The 20,843-nt window shown below is 39.9% G+C and overlaps 1 protein-coding gene across 2 annotated transcripts in view; it reads left to right on the plus strand.

Moving 5' to 3' along the window:
• Positions 1 to 20,843, plus strand: part of akt1 (v-akt murine thymoma viral oncogene homolog 1) — a 52,201-nt gene that overhangs the window by 16,756 nt on the left and 14,602 nt on the right. For both annotated transcript variants that reach the window (XM_015389936.1, XM_015389937.1), the window contains exons 3-8: positions 14,592 to 14,720; positions 17,490 to 17,601; positions 17,895 to 18,021; positions 20,029 to 20,160; positions 20,298 to 20,363; positions 20,750 to 20,818. In XM_015389936.1, coding sequence (XP_015245422.1) covers positions 14,592 to 14,720; positions 17,490 to 17,601; positions 17,895 to 18,021; positions 20,029 to 20,160; positions 20,298 to 20,363; positions 20,750 to 20,818 — 635 coding nt within the window. The remainder of the gene's footprint in view (positions 1 to 14,591; positions 14,721 to 17,489; positions 17,602 to 17,894; positions 18,022 to 20,028; positions 20,161 to 20,297; positions 20,364 to 20,749; positions 20,819 to 20,843) is intronic.

Raw genomic sequence — 20,843 nt, forward strand, 5'->3', positions numbered from 1 at the left:
TATCGATAAAGGTATCGATATCAATAAATATTAACAATCAACATCCCTATCCATTACTGATCTGTGGTCATTGGTAGATTTCAGCCTCTACTTCCTGTTTATTTAATCCATTTGTGACAATGTAATGTAGAAATCCCACATATGACACATATGAAGCGTATAATGACATTTTGCCTTTTTAAAAGTTTACTTAAAATTCACATTTTAGTTGGATGGATGTATAACTACGAATGACACCTGAAGGCGATGTACAATCTGGCTGCCGTTTTAAGATGGCAATAAATAAAAATGGCTAAGGAAAAATGGAAGTCAGGTCTTGGGAGTCAAATAATACATCAAATAAATGAACTTATAGCAATGTGAATAACTATGCTAGATGGACAGATGATATTGCATCATAATGACAGACTTTCTGAGCAGTTAAATACATCTCTGAACGGAAGCTTATAAAGCCCTTTTTCTGTATCTCAGAAATTCTACATTAACTGATGTTAAGTACTTTAAACTACTTTTCTTTTAACATAAATGGATATTTATGGGGTTTTTTTTGTCTGATGTAAATAATGGATTTTGATTGCTTAGCAGAAGGATCTGCAGTTGTTTTTTCTTAATGCTGTTTAATATTGTGTGTTTATATTAGGGCAAAAAATTATGACTTGAATATATAATCCACTGCAGTTCATCACTTTCACCAGAACATCACCAGGCATTCTTACACATGGACAACATTGCGACTTCAGGCCTTTGTTGGTAATATTATAACCAGTTGTTTACGTTTCCACTTTTAGGTGCTTTGCAGTGTGCACCCACACATTTTAAATCTGTCTACGGCCTCTCGCAGCTGCAGATTCCGAGCTGCATGTCGTTCTTCTTTGGAAACATTTTTCCTTCAAAGCCGGAGCATCGTCAGACATCAAAGCAGCAGATTGTGGCTTCCCCAGTTTCCAGTGAAGCCAAAATTTAGTGAAGCACGACAGAACAGCGCTTGCTTGTCCTCGCTTCTTTCCTGGCCCTAGTTTGTTTGACTCATTTGCTCCTTGACAAGTATAAAGAGTCGCCCCCCTTGTTAGGCTAACGAAGGCCACAACAACTGTTGGATTTGGGTAGCACACTCAGCTGGCTCCGGCTCCTGAGGGAAGGGAGGTGCAGAGTGCATGCCAGTAGAGGTGGTGAGGAAAAGAGGCAAAAAACAAGAGGCAAAAGTTAAGCTGCGTCTTTGTAATGTTCCCAGAACATTGCTCAGTGACCCAGTCAGCATGAGGAGAGTTGATGGAGGATGTGTGTGACGTGCCACACAGAACCTCTCGTGGTCTGGTTTGGAGCTCATCAGCTAATTGGTCCCTTTTGCTGGTCATGAGGCTGAAGGACACCCATGATGTGCTCCTCCAAGCAAAACCGTGTTGGTGGTCCAAGCGATTCCATGGGGCACGGAGGGAGCATAATTTCTTGAAGGGATATGGGTGGGGGAGGTTGTTCAAAAACATCAGACACAATGCATGGAAGCGTATACATCTTTTTTTTTCCATCTTCTGAATATTGTTATACTTTGCATCTGGTGAACAGACCTGGAAGAATTCAGCCAACAATTTTTCCCTTTTTATTACCTCTGTAAAGGAGAGCAGAGTTTGTTCTACTAAAAGCTCTTCAAAGGAGCATACCTACCTGATTAGGAATGTCTCATGATACTGCAATGCTGACTGTTTAAAGACTTGAGGTGTTTGACTGGCTGCCAGATTTATTGTTGGACTCAGCCAGGCTCCTACACATCCCCTCATTATGGCTGTACTGCACAGACGAACAATAACATCACCGTTCTTATTGCACCACTGGAGAAAATTTCCACTCAATTTAGTTAAAATGGTTGTTTTATAAGGCGAAAAATAAAAATAACAACATACATTTATGTAACAATGAACTACAATTGATAAACTCCAGACAATTTTGACTGATCTTCAAAAAGTATTTCAGTCTTGTTGCCCATGTACTGCAATAAATAAAGCTTCATACAAGGTTTGTTTTTGTAAGGCTGTTATGCATTCCTTAGAGTGAATATCACTACAGTTATGGAGATGTCTAAAAAACTGCTAGCATTTCTGAGTCAAGACAGGAGTTTAAACTCAAATTGAAATTTTTTTTAAAACAGTTTGGCTGATTTACAACAACGCTATCTAAGATTGAAAAAAAAAAGTTGTGAGAGAGGATAGGGTTGTGAGGGAATACTGTTATTTCTTCACATTCAATGCCATATGTCAGCATAAGTTCCAAAGAATGAAAATAAAAATGTGTAGGACTACTCACATTTTGAACAAAGCCAATCGAGTCTACGGTGGCATTAAAGGTCAGCATGGATTGTAAAATCCTCCTCTATCATGTTCATATCAGTATTTAAAATAAATCAGATAGGAACTACCATAAACTGATCTAAAATATCAGAATAAGGACCTGGTGGTTGATACAAACTGAAGAGATTTTGTTGCTTTGCAATATGGGTGAGGGAAATTAAGGATTAAATGTTCAAAAGAATTGTAACTATTAACTGGCTCAGTAAGACGTACTAAAGTATTCCTCCCCGCCCAAAATTTCTTGGTATATAAAAATGTAAATAATCAGAGGGAGTTGCCTTATTTATGCTCACATAATCCTCTTCCTGCAGCCAAGTTTCTGTAATACAACACAAATCACGAATCAAGTCATCAACTAATAGACTTTTTAAAGAAAGAGCTCTTATGTTAATCCACATTTAATTGTTTTCACTTTTCCCAAGTTAGTGTCATTTTGTTTTTAATTAGATTATCATGATTTACTCCTTTAGGATTCTTTTCTAATTTTTTTTTTATTTTGGGTGTGGGCAAGACACTGTCTAGATGGAGTAAAGAGTGGGTAACAATACAGAAGCCTCATAGGGTAATGTTAAACTATGACTCGGCTTCCTGGTCTGCACACTGGAATGTCAGGTTTTTGGAGGATTTTGACATTTTGACCAAATTCCTTGAAAGATCTGCTGTGAGTCAAGGGAGACAGAGAGAGAAGCCATAGCAGTGCTAACCCAGTGGTAGCCTAGGCTAGTTAACCCTTACTACCTGAAATAAAAACCATGTGAACCGAACAAGTGCCCTGTAGAAAAATACAACAGTAGAACCTGTGTTTTAAAATGCTTCTGGACTGTTGGAGTAACTTAGAGATATCACAGAAAAGAGAATGTAGCTCAGACGGAGAGAGCATAAGTATCTCCACAGGACGTAGGTCAGTCAAAACAGGAAGTGAACGTGATAGTCTCACATACGGCAACAGCAGCACCCTCTAGTGGATCCCAGCAATGTTGAGGAACAGCGTGAGGAATCTTAATGCCATCTGACAACATGGAGACCAAAGGGGCTGTGGAGGACACCATGTGAAGTCATTACAGAAGAGTTAATTTATAAAATAATCCCAGTCTCTCCCATCATCTTCAAAAAATTTAAACAAAAGATAAAGATACCAGGAAATGCTTATCCACCTAAACTGGCATGCTTGAGAGCCTAGTAGCAGCCAATAGGCCCATCTTGGTTGTAAAGGAAACTAAATCAGACATTCGTAGTTGGAATGGAGGTAAATACTGGTCCGTCCTTCTCCAGAAACCTGGAGAACGACAGACTGGAGCTGTGGTTTAGTTTTTGAGCAGGACTGTACACTTAAGTACCAGAGTTTTGATTGATGTTTTAACACAATTTTTTTTCAGTTCTTCTTTTTTGTATCACCTATTGTTAATCACACAAAATCCAATGAAGATACATCAGTTTGCTGGTTTTATAATGGGACCTGGGGGCCGTTTTGTATGAGCTATTTAGCTATTCCTGCTCAATCCCGAGAATATGAAAGAGTTTGAAGGTGCGCTGACTGTGGCCCCTCTAGGCAGGGTCCAGAGCAGAGGGTGTCTCACCAGGAACCTGGCAGGCTAAGTTTCTGGCCTTCAGCACAGACCCCCTGCTTTGGGAAATGGGAAGCAGTCTTCTTGCTAAATGTGGTGAAGAAAAGTAAATTACTGGGGTGCAGCTGTCGGCAGGCAGGGTAGCTGGAATGGTGTTGGGACCAGGAGGCTGCGGGAGGTGTCACCTCTACCAATGCGTCTCGTCTTATGACAGGCCTGCTGTGTGCTTACTTTTCTGTGGAGAACCCGGCTGCTGGCCCCAACTGATGCTCAGCAGTGCTTTTTTTTTTTCCTAATCACCACCCCCCTGGTTTTTGTTCCCCCACCGTCTTCTTCACTATCTGATCTCTTGTTCTTTTCCATTCTTAGTCCTTCATATTTCCTGGCTCCGACATCCCTTGCCCACTCCACTAAGCCCAGCCCCCTTCTCTATCCTCCACGTCTAGCCCACTACCCTGTTGCTAGTATAATGACAACCCTGACAGTTCAGACCCATAGCAGAAGCTGCTACGAAGCAGCAAAATATTCCCAGTCCTGGAAATCAATCATTTCACTGGCACGGCTCTCTGGTTTAGCAAGGAAGGAGAAGAATCAAAAGCTAGGGGGCAATGCTTGGCTGTTTCACTTTTTGACCAAAATGCATATCTGTCACATCAGCTTTGAAGATCATAAAGTAGTTTGACCATGATCAGAGAAATCGGAGAAGCCCCTAAACCATACTTTTTCAAACGGAATGTGTATCCATTTACAAACAAAACAAAACAAAAAGTTGGCTTATTGGTAAAATTTTGCACACTAGTTGTGTGTTCATGCTCTTTGTTTTTGCCCTATGTTTCTTATACATTTTGAAACAGTTCACCGTTTATCCGGTCCAAAGGGATGCCGTTGAAACCAAAAGTGCCCCAAAATGAATAAAGAGTAAGTAAATTTAAAATTAAAAGAAGAAAATGTATGAAGCTTAAATCTCTAAATCTGGTAGTGTCAGTGGAAATGCATGACCTGAGAAAATATCCATGGCTCCTTGAAAGGATTCCTTGAGTGGAAATGTGCCTTGTGACTCCACTTGGCTTTTCCACTGCAGTTTTCCTATCTTAAAGTATTAGATCTTACATCAGACCTTGAGACTTTATTGCCACTAATTTGCTTCAAATAGTGTGTGTTTATATGTTTGTCATGCAGTAACCCGGTTAACTAATCCATGGGTTGCTTGTTTACCCAGGGAGAAGGGGCAAATCTCGGCCCTGTGTTGCGGGGGGAACTTCCCACAGTGTCTCTATGGTAATCAGCAGGTGTCACTCACCATGGAGAAGAAGTGAGCGCTTTCTTATGAGCGTGAGAAAGAGGGGCAGCTTCCATCGCATCCCCAACCCCCTAGCTCCTTTTTTCTCCCTTTTTTTTTTCGTTAGGGTAGCAGCAGCAGCAGCCCTAGCGACGGTGAGATGGTTTGATTTCAGAGCAGGATGGTCCTTCAACTCATGATGATAATGATGATGCAAGTCCAATCTTAAGTCGTCTTTATGCTGCTCATGCTGAAAGAAAGACGAGTGCCAGAACAGTCAATATGTTCACAAACACCTGGGCAGTTTACATTGGCCTGATGCTACCTCCTCTGCTGTGAATAGCGCTAATAGGTAGATGGGTCTTTAAATAGCAAGAAGTTATGCAGTATGCCTTCAAATGAGGACAGTTCATGGTAGAAGTTAAGATCATGGTTGCTGGGCCTTATTGGTGACCCTTGCATCAGGGAGCCCTCTCTCCTCTGGAGCCCTTAGCTCATTAAGATGCAGGGCACAGGACGGCGGGCCGCAGCTGCAGCCTACAGGCAGAACCCGGCAGAAAAGGGCCGAAGGGATGGCGGGGGCGGCTGAGGAAAAACCAACAAAAGGCAAAGCCCACCCTCCCCCTCCTCCCTTGATTTGGAGTTCTAATTCCCTAATCCTCAACCTCCGCTTCACCCCCTCCCTCCACCCCTCTCATCCGATTCCCACCACTCAAACACACATGCACAGTTCATGGAGTTACCACTGGCTCCCTTCCTCTCATCCCCGAGCCATGAATGGCCAGACGGGGGACAAAACCCAACAGCAGCCCTCTCAGGAAGTCCAACCACTGGGTTTGGGCACTGAGAGGCACATTTTGTCTGAACCTCTCTCCCTCCCTCTTGCTGTGAGAGATGACTTGCCCTCTTATAACTTGAATGAGGGTATGGTTTATCCAATCTTCTTTAGTGAATCTTTCTTTTTCTATGATGAGTTATGCAGGCATCAGACCTGTTGTTTTTTACTTGATGTGTTTTATTAAAAGCCAATAAGCTGCAACAGCTGGGATTTCAACCTTCCTGTTCTTGTCAGATGGAAAGGCGTAGAGCAGGACATTCGCCAGAAACGGCAATTAACCACTTCCACTACCTCGTTCTTCCTTTTCTGCCCTTTATTCAATTACATTATTCTATGGGCCTCCCCATGTAACTTTCACTGTTTAGGGCTCTTAAGATAAAAGTGCCCTAGATTCTGCTTTCTTGCAAGTTAGTGAGTGAAATGTTTTGGTCTGTAAAACCAGTTCTGTTTGGCATTGGGTAGTTGAGAATATAAAGATCAAGAGTTTAAATGGTTTTAAAATTGCAACAGTTTTGAACATGTCATTTCTATAAATAAGTTTTTAAAAGTAGCCAGAGAAATCATTAGTGACCAGAGTTTTTACTAGTTAAATTGAGCACTTACCCTTCCTCACTTTGAGACAGATTCTACCTGCCTGCCAATGAAGCAGTATAGATAAATATTAATGCCAACATGCACTGATGTGCAGTCATGTTGAACTCGACAATTTCCCAAGCTGTACCCACATATTTAATAGCATAAGTTTTAAAAGAATGAGCTTGTCTGGAAATGCAATGCGAATTGTGTGACTTTGATGCAAGTTATAGTTCACTTGGAAAAAGTACATTAAACAAAAAAGAAGCTCCTCCTTCAACTAGAACAGAACAGGGGGACCAAAGCTCAAAACGGTGGCAACCAAACTTTTTGCTCTTTTTTCCTGGTAGAATTACTACCCCTATCCATGAGTCTACCATTGTGGCACCTTGCATCAGAGGGATGTCTAGTTCGGTCCTTGCTGCTATTAAGCAATTTTAGGCCAATAATCCAAGCCCACTCCTAGTTGGTTACAAATCAGTGACAAATCTCTCACTCTCCTAGGTTGTTGGAGTCTTTTTTTTTTTTTTCTTGTGTACTTGCTTAAAAAAAGCAGCACTCAATGTACAGGTTTCTCTAGTGCGACCTGCCATAACTGGTTAGGTATAAAAATGCTCTCATAATATTGAAGCGAAAGTCTGGTTGGATCTGCTTAAAGCCTATCTGTGGTTGCCATGACCTGGATGAAAGAATTTTCACAGACAGGCATGCCGAAGGACTTTTATGGTGAGAATACAACCTTAGTCTGCAGATGCCTGGTCAAGGAAACCCATTCACTGACTCTCTCTATAGTTCTTGAGATAATCTGAAGGCCAAAGGATGTTATGAGATTTGTAGCTGTTAACTCGGTGAAAAGGTGGTGACCTCCTTGTACTATTGGGGTTATTACTAAGAACAAAAAAGTAAAACTCCAGTGTTGATTCGACTTGTTATATAAACACAAACATGGGGGAACAGGATGATACTTTTACAGCTGTGGCCAAACCTGCCCCCTCCATATACACCTTGTTTTGTGTTTGTGGGATGACGGGCGTGGCAGCTCAATGTAAGGGCTGTCCACATATACAGAGCAATGCAGCAGTTGGCAAATAAAGATGAATTCTGTTGTGTTTGGCAGTGGTTCTCTGTTCATTATTTTCCACTTTGCCCAGCGCGCATCCCGGCCCTCAGCAGCTGCTTGTCATGTAAAGACACTCTATCAGGCCCTGACAGCTCCTCTCATGCTCACACACACACACTGTCTCAGTGCGCATAGCTCATACACGCTCTCTTCCACTTGCAGGCCTACATATGTGGGGAACATATGTAGCGATCTGTCTCACTAGCACTCCATTCAGCACAGCTCCTCGCACAGAGCTTTTTCATCCCCTCCAGTTCTCCCATCGCTCATCTTGTGTCAAATCACTCTTATTATACTTCTGTCCTTCCCCTAATTTACTTGAGCTGAGCCACATGGCTGCTGTCAGACTTCTTTAGAAATGCTTTGATTCTGTGACACAGATAACTGGAAGGATTTCCTATTGTAGTGGTCTGTGTTTGTGTGTTTCTTGATCAGACTTTTGATGAAAGTCTTATCTATGTTGAGGTCAGTGTTTCTGTGGGCCATTTTCCTGTTTTGGAGAACATTTCGCCATCCGATGGGGTTTAGTTTACTGGAACAGTGATGATGAACTAACTAGAAAGTAGAATGCTTTCCTGTGTCTTTTAGGCGTATTATCTTTTTTTCAGCTGTCCATGTTCCCCTTTATATGCAGTTGGGGTTTTACACAGCTGAGCACTAGAGAAACTGTACCAAACATTTTAAATGCGTTTGATTAATTTAAAGTTCTCTGCAGAAGTATTTCTTCACATAAAGTAGTTGTAGGTAATTTTATCTGTCAGGTAAACGCAGCTTAGTACATAATCATCTAGTAATAGAGGTGGGAACTATAAATCTAAAGACATTCTGATCCAACTAAACCAATAAGCCAGCCAGGGAGTGCATTCATCTAGTCTGGTTACTCTGGAGGAGCTGCTGAGACTTGCAGCTCAGTTTGGAGCCTCTTTAGATAAATCGATTAGTCTGGATGGAAGAAGGATGAGCATAAAATAAATTTTTAAAGGATAGCCAATAGATTTAACCTTGTCTCTGTTTAAGGGAAGATGAAAAGCTGAATTTTTGGATGAAAACCTGATGGTGTTTGCAAAAGACTTCAACCTGAGGTGGGATTTCACTTTCCAGTAACAAAATGACCCAAACGTACAGCTAGAGCTGCTCTGGATTTGTAAATGGTAAATGGCCTGTTCTTGTATTGTACTTTTCCAAGTCAGGAGAGTTGACCAAAGCACCTTACACTGCATTCAGTCATTCATTCATTCTTGAACACATTGATGGTTGCAAGTTAACCTCCCCTCTAACCCCCTTCAGTGGACAAGGGTCTGGACCAAGGACACAATGACATCAAAAAATTGAGCAGGGCTTAAACCGAAAACCTTTTATTGGCAGGGCAAACTCCTCCATCGGACGTCGATGTCGCCTAGTTGAATGTTCTAGTTCGAGTGGAGGCCTAAATCCTGTTATAAATCCACAGGAAGACTTGTAAATTGATGTCACGGACACACTTGTCATACTTGCTGTCTGACTGATCTTGAGCTAATTTATAATGTATTTTGTCCATAAACAACATAATACAGCACTTAGAAGAGGAATGTCAATAAACGCCCCAGTTTTCAGATAGTTGAAAGAATCTGTTGAAAACCGAAAATTAGTTTCCTGTCATCCAAAAGCTAATCTCTACTTCGTTTGTTTCTTTTATAACTACAGGTAATTTACAACAAAACACTAAAGCCTATGCTTGTAATCGTTAGTGAAAACTCCTGAAGTGTATGAATACCTTTGTTAGATGCTATGTTGAAAATGGATATACTTAGAATTTTCTTTGTTTGGTTTTCCTTCTGATCAGTGAGGCTGTGTAAACATGCTCAACAATGCTTGCTTTGTAGCTCATCTTGCAGGAGCTTTTTTTTGCATCAGTTTTTAACTGAATGCAAGTCTGTGACCGCAGTCTGTCCCCAACTTTGTTTACGCTAACTGTTAAAGACTCAAAAAGCCCAGCTGTCGGTTTCACTTTCTTGTCATGTCAGCGCTTAAAAAGTGTGTGGAAAGTACAGATGAATAAAAGTAGAAGGGGAAATGAGTGTAAACGGGAAGCCTCCAAGGGTCATCTTTGTTGTTTACGCTTTCAGCAGAGTCTGCGTTGGATGTGTGTGTGTCTGCCTGCTGTGTGTGTTGCACTGCAGTGCTGCGGAGACGCAGTCGCAGACACCCGGATATAGCTACTTCCACTGTTTGTCATGTGACCAGATTTTGCGGTCACACACGAGGAAGTTGCAGTGTCCTCCTGTCTCAAAGCAGTGTGTACAAGGTGAAAATTTGCTTTGCAGATGGGGAGTTTCCCAAAAGTTCTTTCTGATTTAGAAGAGAATTTTTGTGCTTCAAATGTCTTGGTTGCCTTTTTTTTTTTTTTACAAATCCCTGTGAGCATATAGGGCTTTTTTTCATCCTAGTTCGGTAATCATATGAACTTGTCTCTGCTGACATCACAGTTCAGCATAGTGAAAATTCTTGGACGACTCTGTTGACTGAGAATGCAAGGCTGGCTTGATCATCTCCATCAAGGCCACCTCAGTGTCTCCAAGATGCAAGGCTTTCCGAGCCTGGAATTGCTGCTGCGTCATTTAGTACCACCCATGCTGCTTCTCTGGTGGGTGCTATGCGTCAGCAGAGTTGGCAGGAAATGCTCTCCACCTTCCAAAGTGCGTGTTGATGTAATCTACTACACACACAGGGCCCTTCTTTTTTTTTGCCTATGAGCCAATGTATAAACAAATCTATTTGCACACAAGCGCACAGAGCTGTGGTCAAACACCTGTCTCTGCCCATCACATCAGTGTGTGTATATAAGAATATTACCCAGTCTGGAAGGGATTTTTGATGTTATTTCCTCATCACTGAAACTTTTTTTTGTTGTTCTCTGTAAAGTGACCAAGGTTCCGCTCATACGCAGAGCCTGTGTCTTGTCAGGTAGAGGGCTCATTATCCTGCCTCTACATTGTGCACATACTGTCCTCAATGTTAGCTGGCATGGAGGATATCAGGGGAATATGGGTCAGCCAAAACCTGTCAGGAGAACAAGTCACCAGCTGGGGCCCAGCTGAGGAAAACGAGGCTCGGTACAGAGGGTTCAGCATTCTTTCTTGCCTTAGATTTTGGCATTTTGTCATTGCTGAAGTGAACTCATTGTCTTTACTGATAAATTTCACCTTATATGTGCTCTTGGTGTTTAGAACATGTGTTTACTATCTCTGAGGGCATTTCTCTGCTGTGGCTGGGTGATCTGAAATACTGTGGGTGGTAATTCTTTGAAGTCAAGTGCATATTTGTAAATGACTGAACTGAAAGGTTTGTGGTTTCAAGCTGACAAATGACACATCTTTGCACCACATCTATCCTGTGTTGTTAAGAAAAGATGAGTTACTTTCTAATAACTCTACAATAAACAAGACTTTTTTTGTGTAGTTGTGTCCAATCTTTTTTATTCTTAAACTCTTATTTATACAGTCGGTGTCATTAAGACATAGGTTCTCATGTACACAAGGCATCAGTTAGAGCATTTATACGTTTAATCAAAGGTTTTTCTTTTTGTTCTGCCTGTCTATGGTAACATATTTGGAGTGTGCTTGAAAAAAGAAGGGAAGTGAAAAATGGGGGGCAGAAAAGGTGTAAGATCTTAATAAAACTGTAGAAAGGTGATGAATAAAGTCGTTTAAACCAAAGTGGAAAATATCCGCCTTTTTATTTAGTTAACAATGACCATCTAAAAGGTTTTGAGCTACTGGCTGTTTGTCAGTCAACCTATTGGTGCTTACACCCCACACATCTAGTAAAACGTAAAAAGTTGTGTGTGTGCGTTGATTCAACTATGTCTGAGTTTGTTTCCCCTTTTTTTTGACCTTTCAGTGGTTAAAGAAAAGTGAAACCACAGATATGCCACATGAAAAATGGACTTGACAGAAGAAAATGTAGAGAAACATTCATTGTCTGAATGAAACAACTTTAAAAGGCTCCAGAAACTCAGAACTGTACCAAAAACATCAACACCTTTTAAAAGAAAACAGTGGTTTTCTTTTTGTCTTTGTTCTTTAAACGAAGACAAAGTCTAACCTGTGTGTTTAAAATAAGTACCTATGAAACATGGCTTTTCTTGTTATGACACTGTTTCATAATAAGATCTGGAAATTCCTTTTTTTAAGAGATAAAACAAATGACTTCTGGAATTCGACAACTAGAATAAAATATACGGGGATCTCCTCGGATGACAAGTATATTTGTTTTAAAATACTTTGTCCGTTAATGCAGTTATCCAGCATTAATTGACTTTTGTCATTTACTTTTTATTCCATCTCTTAGAAATACAAAGACGGGTCTTAAAACTATACAACGAGGGTATTATACTTATAAGGCATCATAGAATATCATGCTTTTTTGCTGTCATATATGTCAACCACTTTGACCAATTGTCCTGAATTATATCCATCTCTAACTTGAGTTTACAGTTACTCCTTTCAATTTTGAAAATGTTATCAATGTGATTGACCCACTCATGTGATGTTAGTATTTTCAAACTCAACCATTTTTGAGTCATAGCCTTTTTAGCAGCCATTGATACTGTCATTTGAAAAAGCATAACTTACTTTTTGATTAATGGGGTTTGTGTGATATTAGTGGCCTTGTTTTGAAAGCAATCAGACAGGAAATTGAAAGAGACAGCAGGTGGAAACCAGGGCAACAAGGCTTTCAAAGTCATGAATCAAAATCCAGACACCTGCAACAGTGACCGCTACCACTACACCACCAATGACATACTTTGAATATGGGGGTGGTTACTGTCATGCAAGGTAAATTCTATGGAATGAAAAACGTAAGTAAAAAAGGAAATGATCGGTTAACACAACAGAAGAACTTCGACGGAGGTCGGGCTATGTTCGGTTTTATATACCCTTAATTCTTCTATGTGGATCAGCACTCAGCTAGTGCCTGTTTGTTTTCTACTGACTGATCTCTTTCCAGTTTTATCAATCAGAAGTTTGTTTGAGTGAGGGTAGCAGAAGCTCGTGTTGACAGATCTTCTACATCTCTGTACACCAGACACAGTTCTGTGTTAGAGGAAATGGGGCAATTAAGGACAGCTTGGTGCTGCTCAGCAGGGGGTTAATATGTGGCTCCGTAATTAAAAATAAATTACAGTTTTTTTCTAGTATAAATATTCAAGTTCCTCGCCACTGTGTGCCACTGCCTTGTTATGGTATGTTGGTTGTTTTTTTGTTTTTTCCCCCTTCCGTCTGCACAACATCTGGCACAACATTTCCTGAAGCATCACCAGAATAAATTGAATTTCGACCTTGTTCAGAGATTCATTGGTGTGAATCAAGTTGTGTAAGTGAGCAGGATGGACATGCATGGCAGATATCAAGAGGAGTCATGTCATTGATACTTTTATTCTAAAAGGCCCAATTAATGGTATAGGGAAATCAGGAATACTAGAGAGTACAAATTAAGGGACGATGGTATTCTTTCCTCTGTGTGTTTTGGTAGATTGTTGTGAATGTTTGGTGTTTTCCTTTATGTTATACAAAAGTATATCACCAGCCAGTTCGGTATAACGTTATTCATAAATTTTTATGTTATTTTTATCCAGTTTGAAAGCAGCAACTTTTATTGATTACCTTGATTAAAAGTCCTTAATTTGTCTTCGCATTTTTGGAAAGAAACCCACTTTTAAAACTGTGTGCAATATCTCTACGATTTGGTTACATTACGAGATGCACTGATCAGGATTTTGGGAGCTGATCACCAAAATCAGTATCTGCTGATTCTGTCACAGCATCAGATCCAAAAATTCTTCAATGCTGTTGTCTCATGTACATTGACATTTTATTATTAAGTATAAAAAATCATCATGAACTGACCACCGTTTTAGTGAAAGAGGCAACAGAGACAAGCTTTTTTTTAATCAAAATGTAAAAAGGAAAAAAAAGACGTTGACAAACGATGAGGTGGGGAATGCTCTCGGGAGATTTCTGGGTGGCTTTTAAAAAGCCGTTTTAATTTAGTCTTAGACTGTTTCGTCGTTCTACCGTCAGAGTAGACACTGGCAAGCCGCAGCCTTCTCTTCCCAGCTGTGGTGCTCGGTCTGCGTGTGAAGTGTCTCTGATCCAACGTTGTCCTTTTTCCACCTCCAGCAGTTAGCCTCTAGCAGCCTCCAGCAGTTAGTCCGTGTTAATCGTCGCCGTTTTTTAGAAGCTCTGACCAAAATAAACATGGACCAAGTTCAGGAGAATGACGCTGTCCACTCAGGAAACAAAAAACAAAAAAAACAAAACAAAAAAAAAAATCAAAAATGCAAGGACCAGTACTTGAAATTGTCTTTATAATGACCGGTTGCTAATCGTGGCCAGTTACGTGAAAATCAGCCATTTCGGCGGAAGTTACAGTGTTTTAGACAGACTATCTGCAGGGATATCCTGGAATAAAACTGATTGTAAGCATCAGAAGAGTTGTTCTAACTGCTGTTTTCAGAATAAAAAAAACAAGCATGTAAAGCATTTAATTTATTTTCACACAACAACATATTTTGATTTACTAACTTGACATAAAGATCCTGGGGGTCTTGATTGTAAACCATCCGAGTGATAGAAAGTTAATGAGCAATGAATATTTTTCTAGGCAGCGTGTGTGTGTATATTCCCTCAGATAAACCAGAAATAAATCGTATTCGCTGTCTTTATTTAATATCCTCCCCAAAATTATGTCTCTGAGAACTTTACCATCTAAAAAGAAATAATCACCACATCAGACCAAAGAGGACAGCTGTAAAACAGTGGGCATGTTGTTTAATCCAAAAACAGTGGCTTCCCAGTAAACTAATGTTTCCTGTCTGTGTTTCTGATATCAGGAGAATACATCAAGACCTGGAGGCCGAGGTATTTTCTCCTTAAGAGTGACGGTACATTCATCGGTTATAAAGAGCGGCCACAAGATTCTGACCAGCTGGAAACCCCCTTAAATAACTTCTCTGTTGCACGTGAGTATCCACCACAGAAAGAACAAAAAAAAAAATGCCTGTTTTTCACACACTTGCGTTTTTCTCGCTTTTTTCTTTTCTTTAAAACAACTTTAGTTTCCTGCTTTTATGATTCTCCTTATTTTGTGGTAAATATTTCATATGCTCATTTTAGATATGTTATTTATATAATAATAAGTAATTTCTTTTTATATAAATTGAAAACTTCAATCTAAACGTATTGTCCTGTCAATCAGGAATAATCCATTACTTTTACTTGTTGCTCTATATATTTCTACCTGTTTTTAAGAGCTCCTTAAAGCTTAACAGCTGTAAGCTATTTGTTGGAAGTCCCTCTTAGATCCGGGCCAACTACACATCTGTAAATAATTGCTCACTAGAAAATCACTTTGCACCTTTTCTATCTTATTAATCTTGTTCCCCGGTTCAGACATGAAATGTGTTGTTTGCATGTCCCCAAAGGCCTTCTGAAGCCAACATTTTGGGGTTTTCTTTGTTACACCTTTTACCTTCAAAGGGGCAGTTTATCAACGGTTTGATTTTAGATTTATTTATTGATTTGACAGGGACAGTTTACATTAAAAAGCATTCCTGCAAATGTACCAGAATTAGCCAAAAGCCTATTTTTCATCTGTTGTCCCTGGGCAGATCTTAAAATTGTCTACCTAAAAAAACAAACAGTAAGCATTTTACACAGAAAAAGACAAATGTAAAAATAAATAAAAACAGCTATAATTCTTCAAAACTGATTTAAATTCCCCATCAAAAGATGCCATCTGAGGAGGTTTGGGTATCTTGCCGGTGTCTATAGAGATTTTCAAAGCACAGCTAGATATGGAGGAGACCCCACAGCATACCTTATACTGTATTATGGGAATGCATCTCCGTTCCAGAAGTGGGGCTAAGGAAAAGCTGCAGTGTTGCTGGGGAGAGAGATGTCTGCATTTTATTTTAAATCCTGTTACTACTCTGATCCCCATTTAGGACCATCCTGTCTTAAGCAAAGCTTCATTGTTAAGACAGTAAAGGTGAAACAGCATTCAAATAACAAAAAATATGCTCTGTTAGAATGTGGCTAAAAACTGCTTGTCTTTGTCAACTGGCCAAAGCAGGCGAGACTTTTACCATCTTTGTTTATGCAAAACGTATAAGGAAGCTATGGAATAAAACAGTCACATTTTCAGCACTGTTTTCTCGGCTAACTATGGCCAATCGGAAACTTGCCATAGATTACGATATCCATGGACAATTAGATATTACAGTGAATCGATAGCTCAGCATGGACTAAGCCTTTCACCACATTTTCTACTCAATTCAAGTTATTTGTAGATTGATTAATGAGTATTTATGCCTGTAAGTAGAGAGATTACCCTGAGAAAAGTATGCCAGGTGCTTAAAAGATGACATTGATAGTGGATCATATGCCTTCCTCAATCTCCCCCTGCTTCCATTGATAAGAATTGTACTGCATCCCTGCAAGCATGGGAGCCTCTAGCCCCGAGAATACACCTGGTAATGTCCGATTGCTGTCCTCCTTCTCTGTTAGCTTCATAATATTTCTGCTCTATTGTGACAGGAAATCATATATAAATACTCTATATACATAAAAATTAAAGAAAAGCAACACTCCATAACACACTTCCCATAACAGAAAGCCACACCCTTGACTGAACACAACATTTAGAGATCACACCGCTAGTTTAACCTCATGTTTGCTCCCTGGCGCTCCTCAGTTATCATCACCATTAGCGGCTTGATTTGGACTATTTATCTGGGCTTCGCTCTGAGGCTCTTATTTTCATCCATGAACCCTTCGCGGGGTTGTTATGTTTTTTTTCTTGTCACCAAAGCGACCCCATCATAAAGGACACATGGTGCGTCGCTGCTGAGGGGGCGGCTGCAGCTGGATCCCACATTCACCCTGATGGAGCCATGTTGGATCTCAGTGGTGGTCCACTTGTAGTCCTCCATCTATCAGACAGGGCTCATATTTGTGTGGCATCCAGACTTATTTGCTGACATGTTTCATTTGAGAACAGATGTTAATGTGAAGAAGGTACAGATGGAAATCTCTGCTTTTGTTCTTTCAGTTTGGAGAACATCGTGACTAATTGTTTTTGGAAACTGCTTACATAACTATTATTTGCTACAAAATGGGGAAAGGATATGTATGTGAAGGAAGTGATGACGTGTGTATTAGTAAATTCTGACAGGATTATCAAGCCTGCTGAGTTTTTTCCATCAGCAGTTGTTGTAATTTAAGAGTTTTGACTGTTAGGCTAAGAAAATAACAATTTTATAAGAGCTCAGAAAGATAAATTTCTCCATATGTCGAGATAATTTATAGAAAAACACTCAAATTATTAAAACATACAAAATCTACTGGGTTTTAGGAAATTTGATTTGATGTCTTATGTTTTTTTATTCCTTACTTCCTTACCAAACTTTCTTCCTTTCCTTACAACATATCCGTTATTCCTTCCTTTCTAAGTTCCTTCCTTCCTTCCTTGGTGCTGATGCTGAACTTAAGTAATTCACATATTAAGATGAGGAGAGGAAAACTCTGCAAATGCCTCATTTTAGGCGAGCCTTCAAATCTCTTCCACTGTAGTGCACCTGTTCTTTTCCAAATTGGCCGACAGTGTCTGTAAGGGAGGCGATAAAGATAAATGGCTATAACTGTGGGTCTGTCTCTCTCCTCTTCTTTGCCCTACAACACTGGCCCTTCTCTTCATCTCCCTACCCGCTCCCTCCCTGGCTGTTGGTCAGAGTGCCAGCTGATGAAGACGGAACGGCCCAAGCCCAACACATTTATCATCCGCTGCCTGCAGTGGACCACTGTCATCGAGCGCACCTTCCACGTGGAGAGCCCCGAGGAAAGGCAAGCTCTGAACCTACACACACACACACATACCTCTCCATGTTTTAGCTGTAAAAACTCAAACCGTTTACATGACAAGCATTTCTGTAAAGATTAAGACATGGTTTGTTTTTAAATCATGAAGAAAAGTACAGATGTTTGCATTAATTCATTGTAGCACAGTTAGTCAAAGTCCTCAGTCCTTGGCTGAACTCACACGTGAAATTGGCTTCCTGTTGATAAGACAAGTGCATGATTGGGCTGCTGGATGGAAAACGAGCTGATTTAATCTCGGATTTCTCTGTCTAATTCAGGGAAGAATGGACCAAAGCCATCCAGGCAGTGACTGAAGGCCTCCATAAACAGGAAGAGGAGAATATGGACTCCTCTCCAGACCCCATGGACATGGAGGTCTACCTGACCAAACCCAGACACAAAGTGGTACTCTATCTTATGTATACCCTCTGTTGCACTGTGCTTCGCCAAAGTATCCATATTCATCTATACTTCCAGATACTTTGAAGGCCTGTCAGGTTGGTGGACATTAATGAACAATCAGCATCATGTGGTGCCATACTTGGGTCAGATGAAAACTCTGCAACAATTAATGCAACTGCTTCCAGCACATTATTAAAAAAATAGATGCAGTAGACTTTAAACTGGTTTAAAGCTTGGGATACACTGTTTGATATGTTCAATCACTGCTCACAGCCCCAACTAAAATTCCGTCTTTTTTTAGTTAAAAAGTTCACAGTTTGCGATGTATTCCCTCACACTGTAAGATCTGACGATCTGATCTCAACGACATGTCTTAAACAACCCGACATGCAATGCAGTAAATAAAGGTAGCTAGTAACAGAAGAAGAAGAAACGTATTTGCATGCATAATGTGAAAATCTTTAAGGAAAGAGTTCTTGGTCTGGTCGAGTCACTGCTTCAGCCTGCGATTCACTCAGAATTGACCTTGGAAGCTTGCAGGACTTTACTGTGACCTTTGTGTGAAAAATTGCTAACTTCTGTTTGCATGCATGGATCTGTGTGCTAGTTGCAACTACTAATCTCTATTTATTCACTGGATTGCTGATAGGCCGTTGGTAGTACAAGAGGCCGTGGCGTCACCAGCCGCCATATTGGTAGTCCCTTGTCAGGCCGGTAGGAATGTAAACAATATGTGCACTACAGCATCGAACAACGATGATGGTCTGATTTTCAGGGGGGCTTAAGACTTTTAAAATAAAGATAGTCATCACTTTGACTTGCTGTCTCACAGTATCTGTATTCTACTGTAATTTTTGGTAAAAAAAATAGGCACATCACATTGCATATTCAGTATTAAGGCAATGAAGTCTAAATCATGTAATATTACATATTATACAAATCCATCACAACAAAAATAGTGTTAATGGTCAGATATTAAGAATATTATACACACACTATCTGATGATGTGCCAAAAGTGCTAAATTGATGATGTATATGTAATATACATGTATTCATTACATTGATTTTGTAATTACTTTATATTACAGATATTTATATAGCGTGACTCCATTAAAGTGGGGAGTACCAAGATGGCGGCAGGTTACGTCAGTTTTTTCGGTCTATCAGCAATCCAGTGAATAGAGATCAGTGGTTGCAACTCTCTTCCCTTCTGTGCAGCAACAAACCCACCTTATGCGTAGTAATAACCCCTAAAGAGATGTAGTGAAATATTTAGTCTTAGAAAGGCGAAAACTTCAGCAACACTGAAAGTACAGGAACAAACTTTATTTCAAATAAAAGTGCCTGAAGCAGAACACAAGCTGAACCGCCCTGAATTAAAGTGTTTTACCCCATCAGTTCATTAACCATTTTTATGCACCTTAGAAGTTGGTGAAATTGTGCCAGAAATGTTGGATCTCTAAAATTTTTAGTCTTGCTCTTGTTAAATGCAATGTGACCAAAACTGATTGCTTCTGTGATTTAAAAATAGCGTTTTGTTGAATTGTGATATTATTTGAAATTAAGTTAACTCAATCTGATAGAGCTTGGGCTGTTTTTTTTTTTCCAGAAACCTCTTTTAAATGGTTCATTATTTTGCAGCTAAATGTTGACTAAGCATAAATCAGTTAACATTGTTAAACATTTAGAAATGTTAGGCTACAAACCTTTTCGCTAGGGGGGTAACACTGGTGTGTGAGGGCAACCGGATTGGATGACCTGCAAGCAGGCACACAAAGACACACACGCACTTGTTCACAACATTCTCTCCGGGGTCAAAGGTTAACAAAGACCCAACCATATTTAGGGCAAACCATTAGTGGAGTGGAAATTGCTTAGTGGGTAAAATGGTGCCTAAAATGCTTTAGTGGTGTTGTCAGTGGGATTTTGTGTCTGAGCTAGTTAAAGCTCAAGTTTGCTAATTCTCCTGTTTGTAACCGGATACCACTTTGTCTGCTCTGGCCTTCTAGACTATGCACGACTTTGAATACCTCAAACTCCTGGGAAAAGGCACTTTTGGCAAAGTTATTCTGGTAAAGGAGAAGGCCACAGGACGCTACTATGCCATGAAGATCCTAAAGAAGGAGGTGATCGTAGCTAAAGTGAGTGGTTGCCAATTTGCAAGTAAAGGCTGAAAAACACTTAGATTCTGGAGTTCAGGGGAGCAACGACTGATACCTAAATAGTTAGCCGTTGTAAGAGTTAGACAAACACTCTTTGTGCTGTTCTTTTTTTGCAGGATGAAGTGGCGCACACACTCACAGAGAACAGAGTCCTCCAGAATTCAAAGCATCCGTTCTTGACTGTAAGAAGCTCTCTGTGTTTCTCAACTAAACCTTTTTTTTTTTTTAAACCTAAGCAATGTTTATTTTCTGTTGTTTTTGATATCTAAGTATCTGTTTATTTGATGGAAACAGGGATACCTTGAAAAACTAAAGCTTTTTGTAGTTGTAATTTTAATTTAAATAATTTTCCTTGTAACTTTTATGAACTTGACAAGTTATAGAAAAAGGTTTTAATCGACTCGACATGCTGAATTCTCTCTATGCTATATTTTGATTTCCTCAGTTTGCTTTTCCTTAGATTTAATATTTGTTGTTACAAATGCAAATATTATGATTGTATGTTTGTTGCTAAAAGGGAACCTTTCTATTGACTTTGCTGAAAACCCAAAACTCTGCTTTTCTGCAGGGATTGAAATACTCTTTCCAGACACATGACCGCCTCTGTTTTGTAATGGAGTATGCGAATGGTGGCGAGGTAACACGTACTCACGGTTCAGACA

The sequence above is a fragment of the Cyprinodon variegatus genome, unplaced genomic scaffold (assembly GCF_000732505.1).
Source record: "Cyprinodon variegatus isolate N-32 unplaced genomic scaffold, C_variegatus-1.0 Scaffold480, whole genome shotgun sequence".
In the NCBI taxonomy this organism is placed as follows: domain Eukaryota; kingdom Metazoa; phylum Chordata; class Actinopteri; order Cyprinodontiformes; family Cyprinodontidae; genus Cyprinodon; species Cyprinodon variegatus.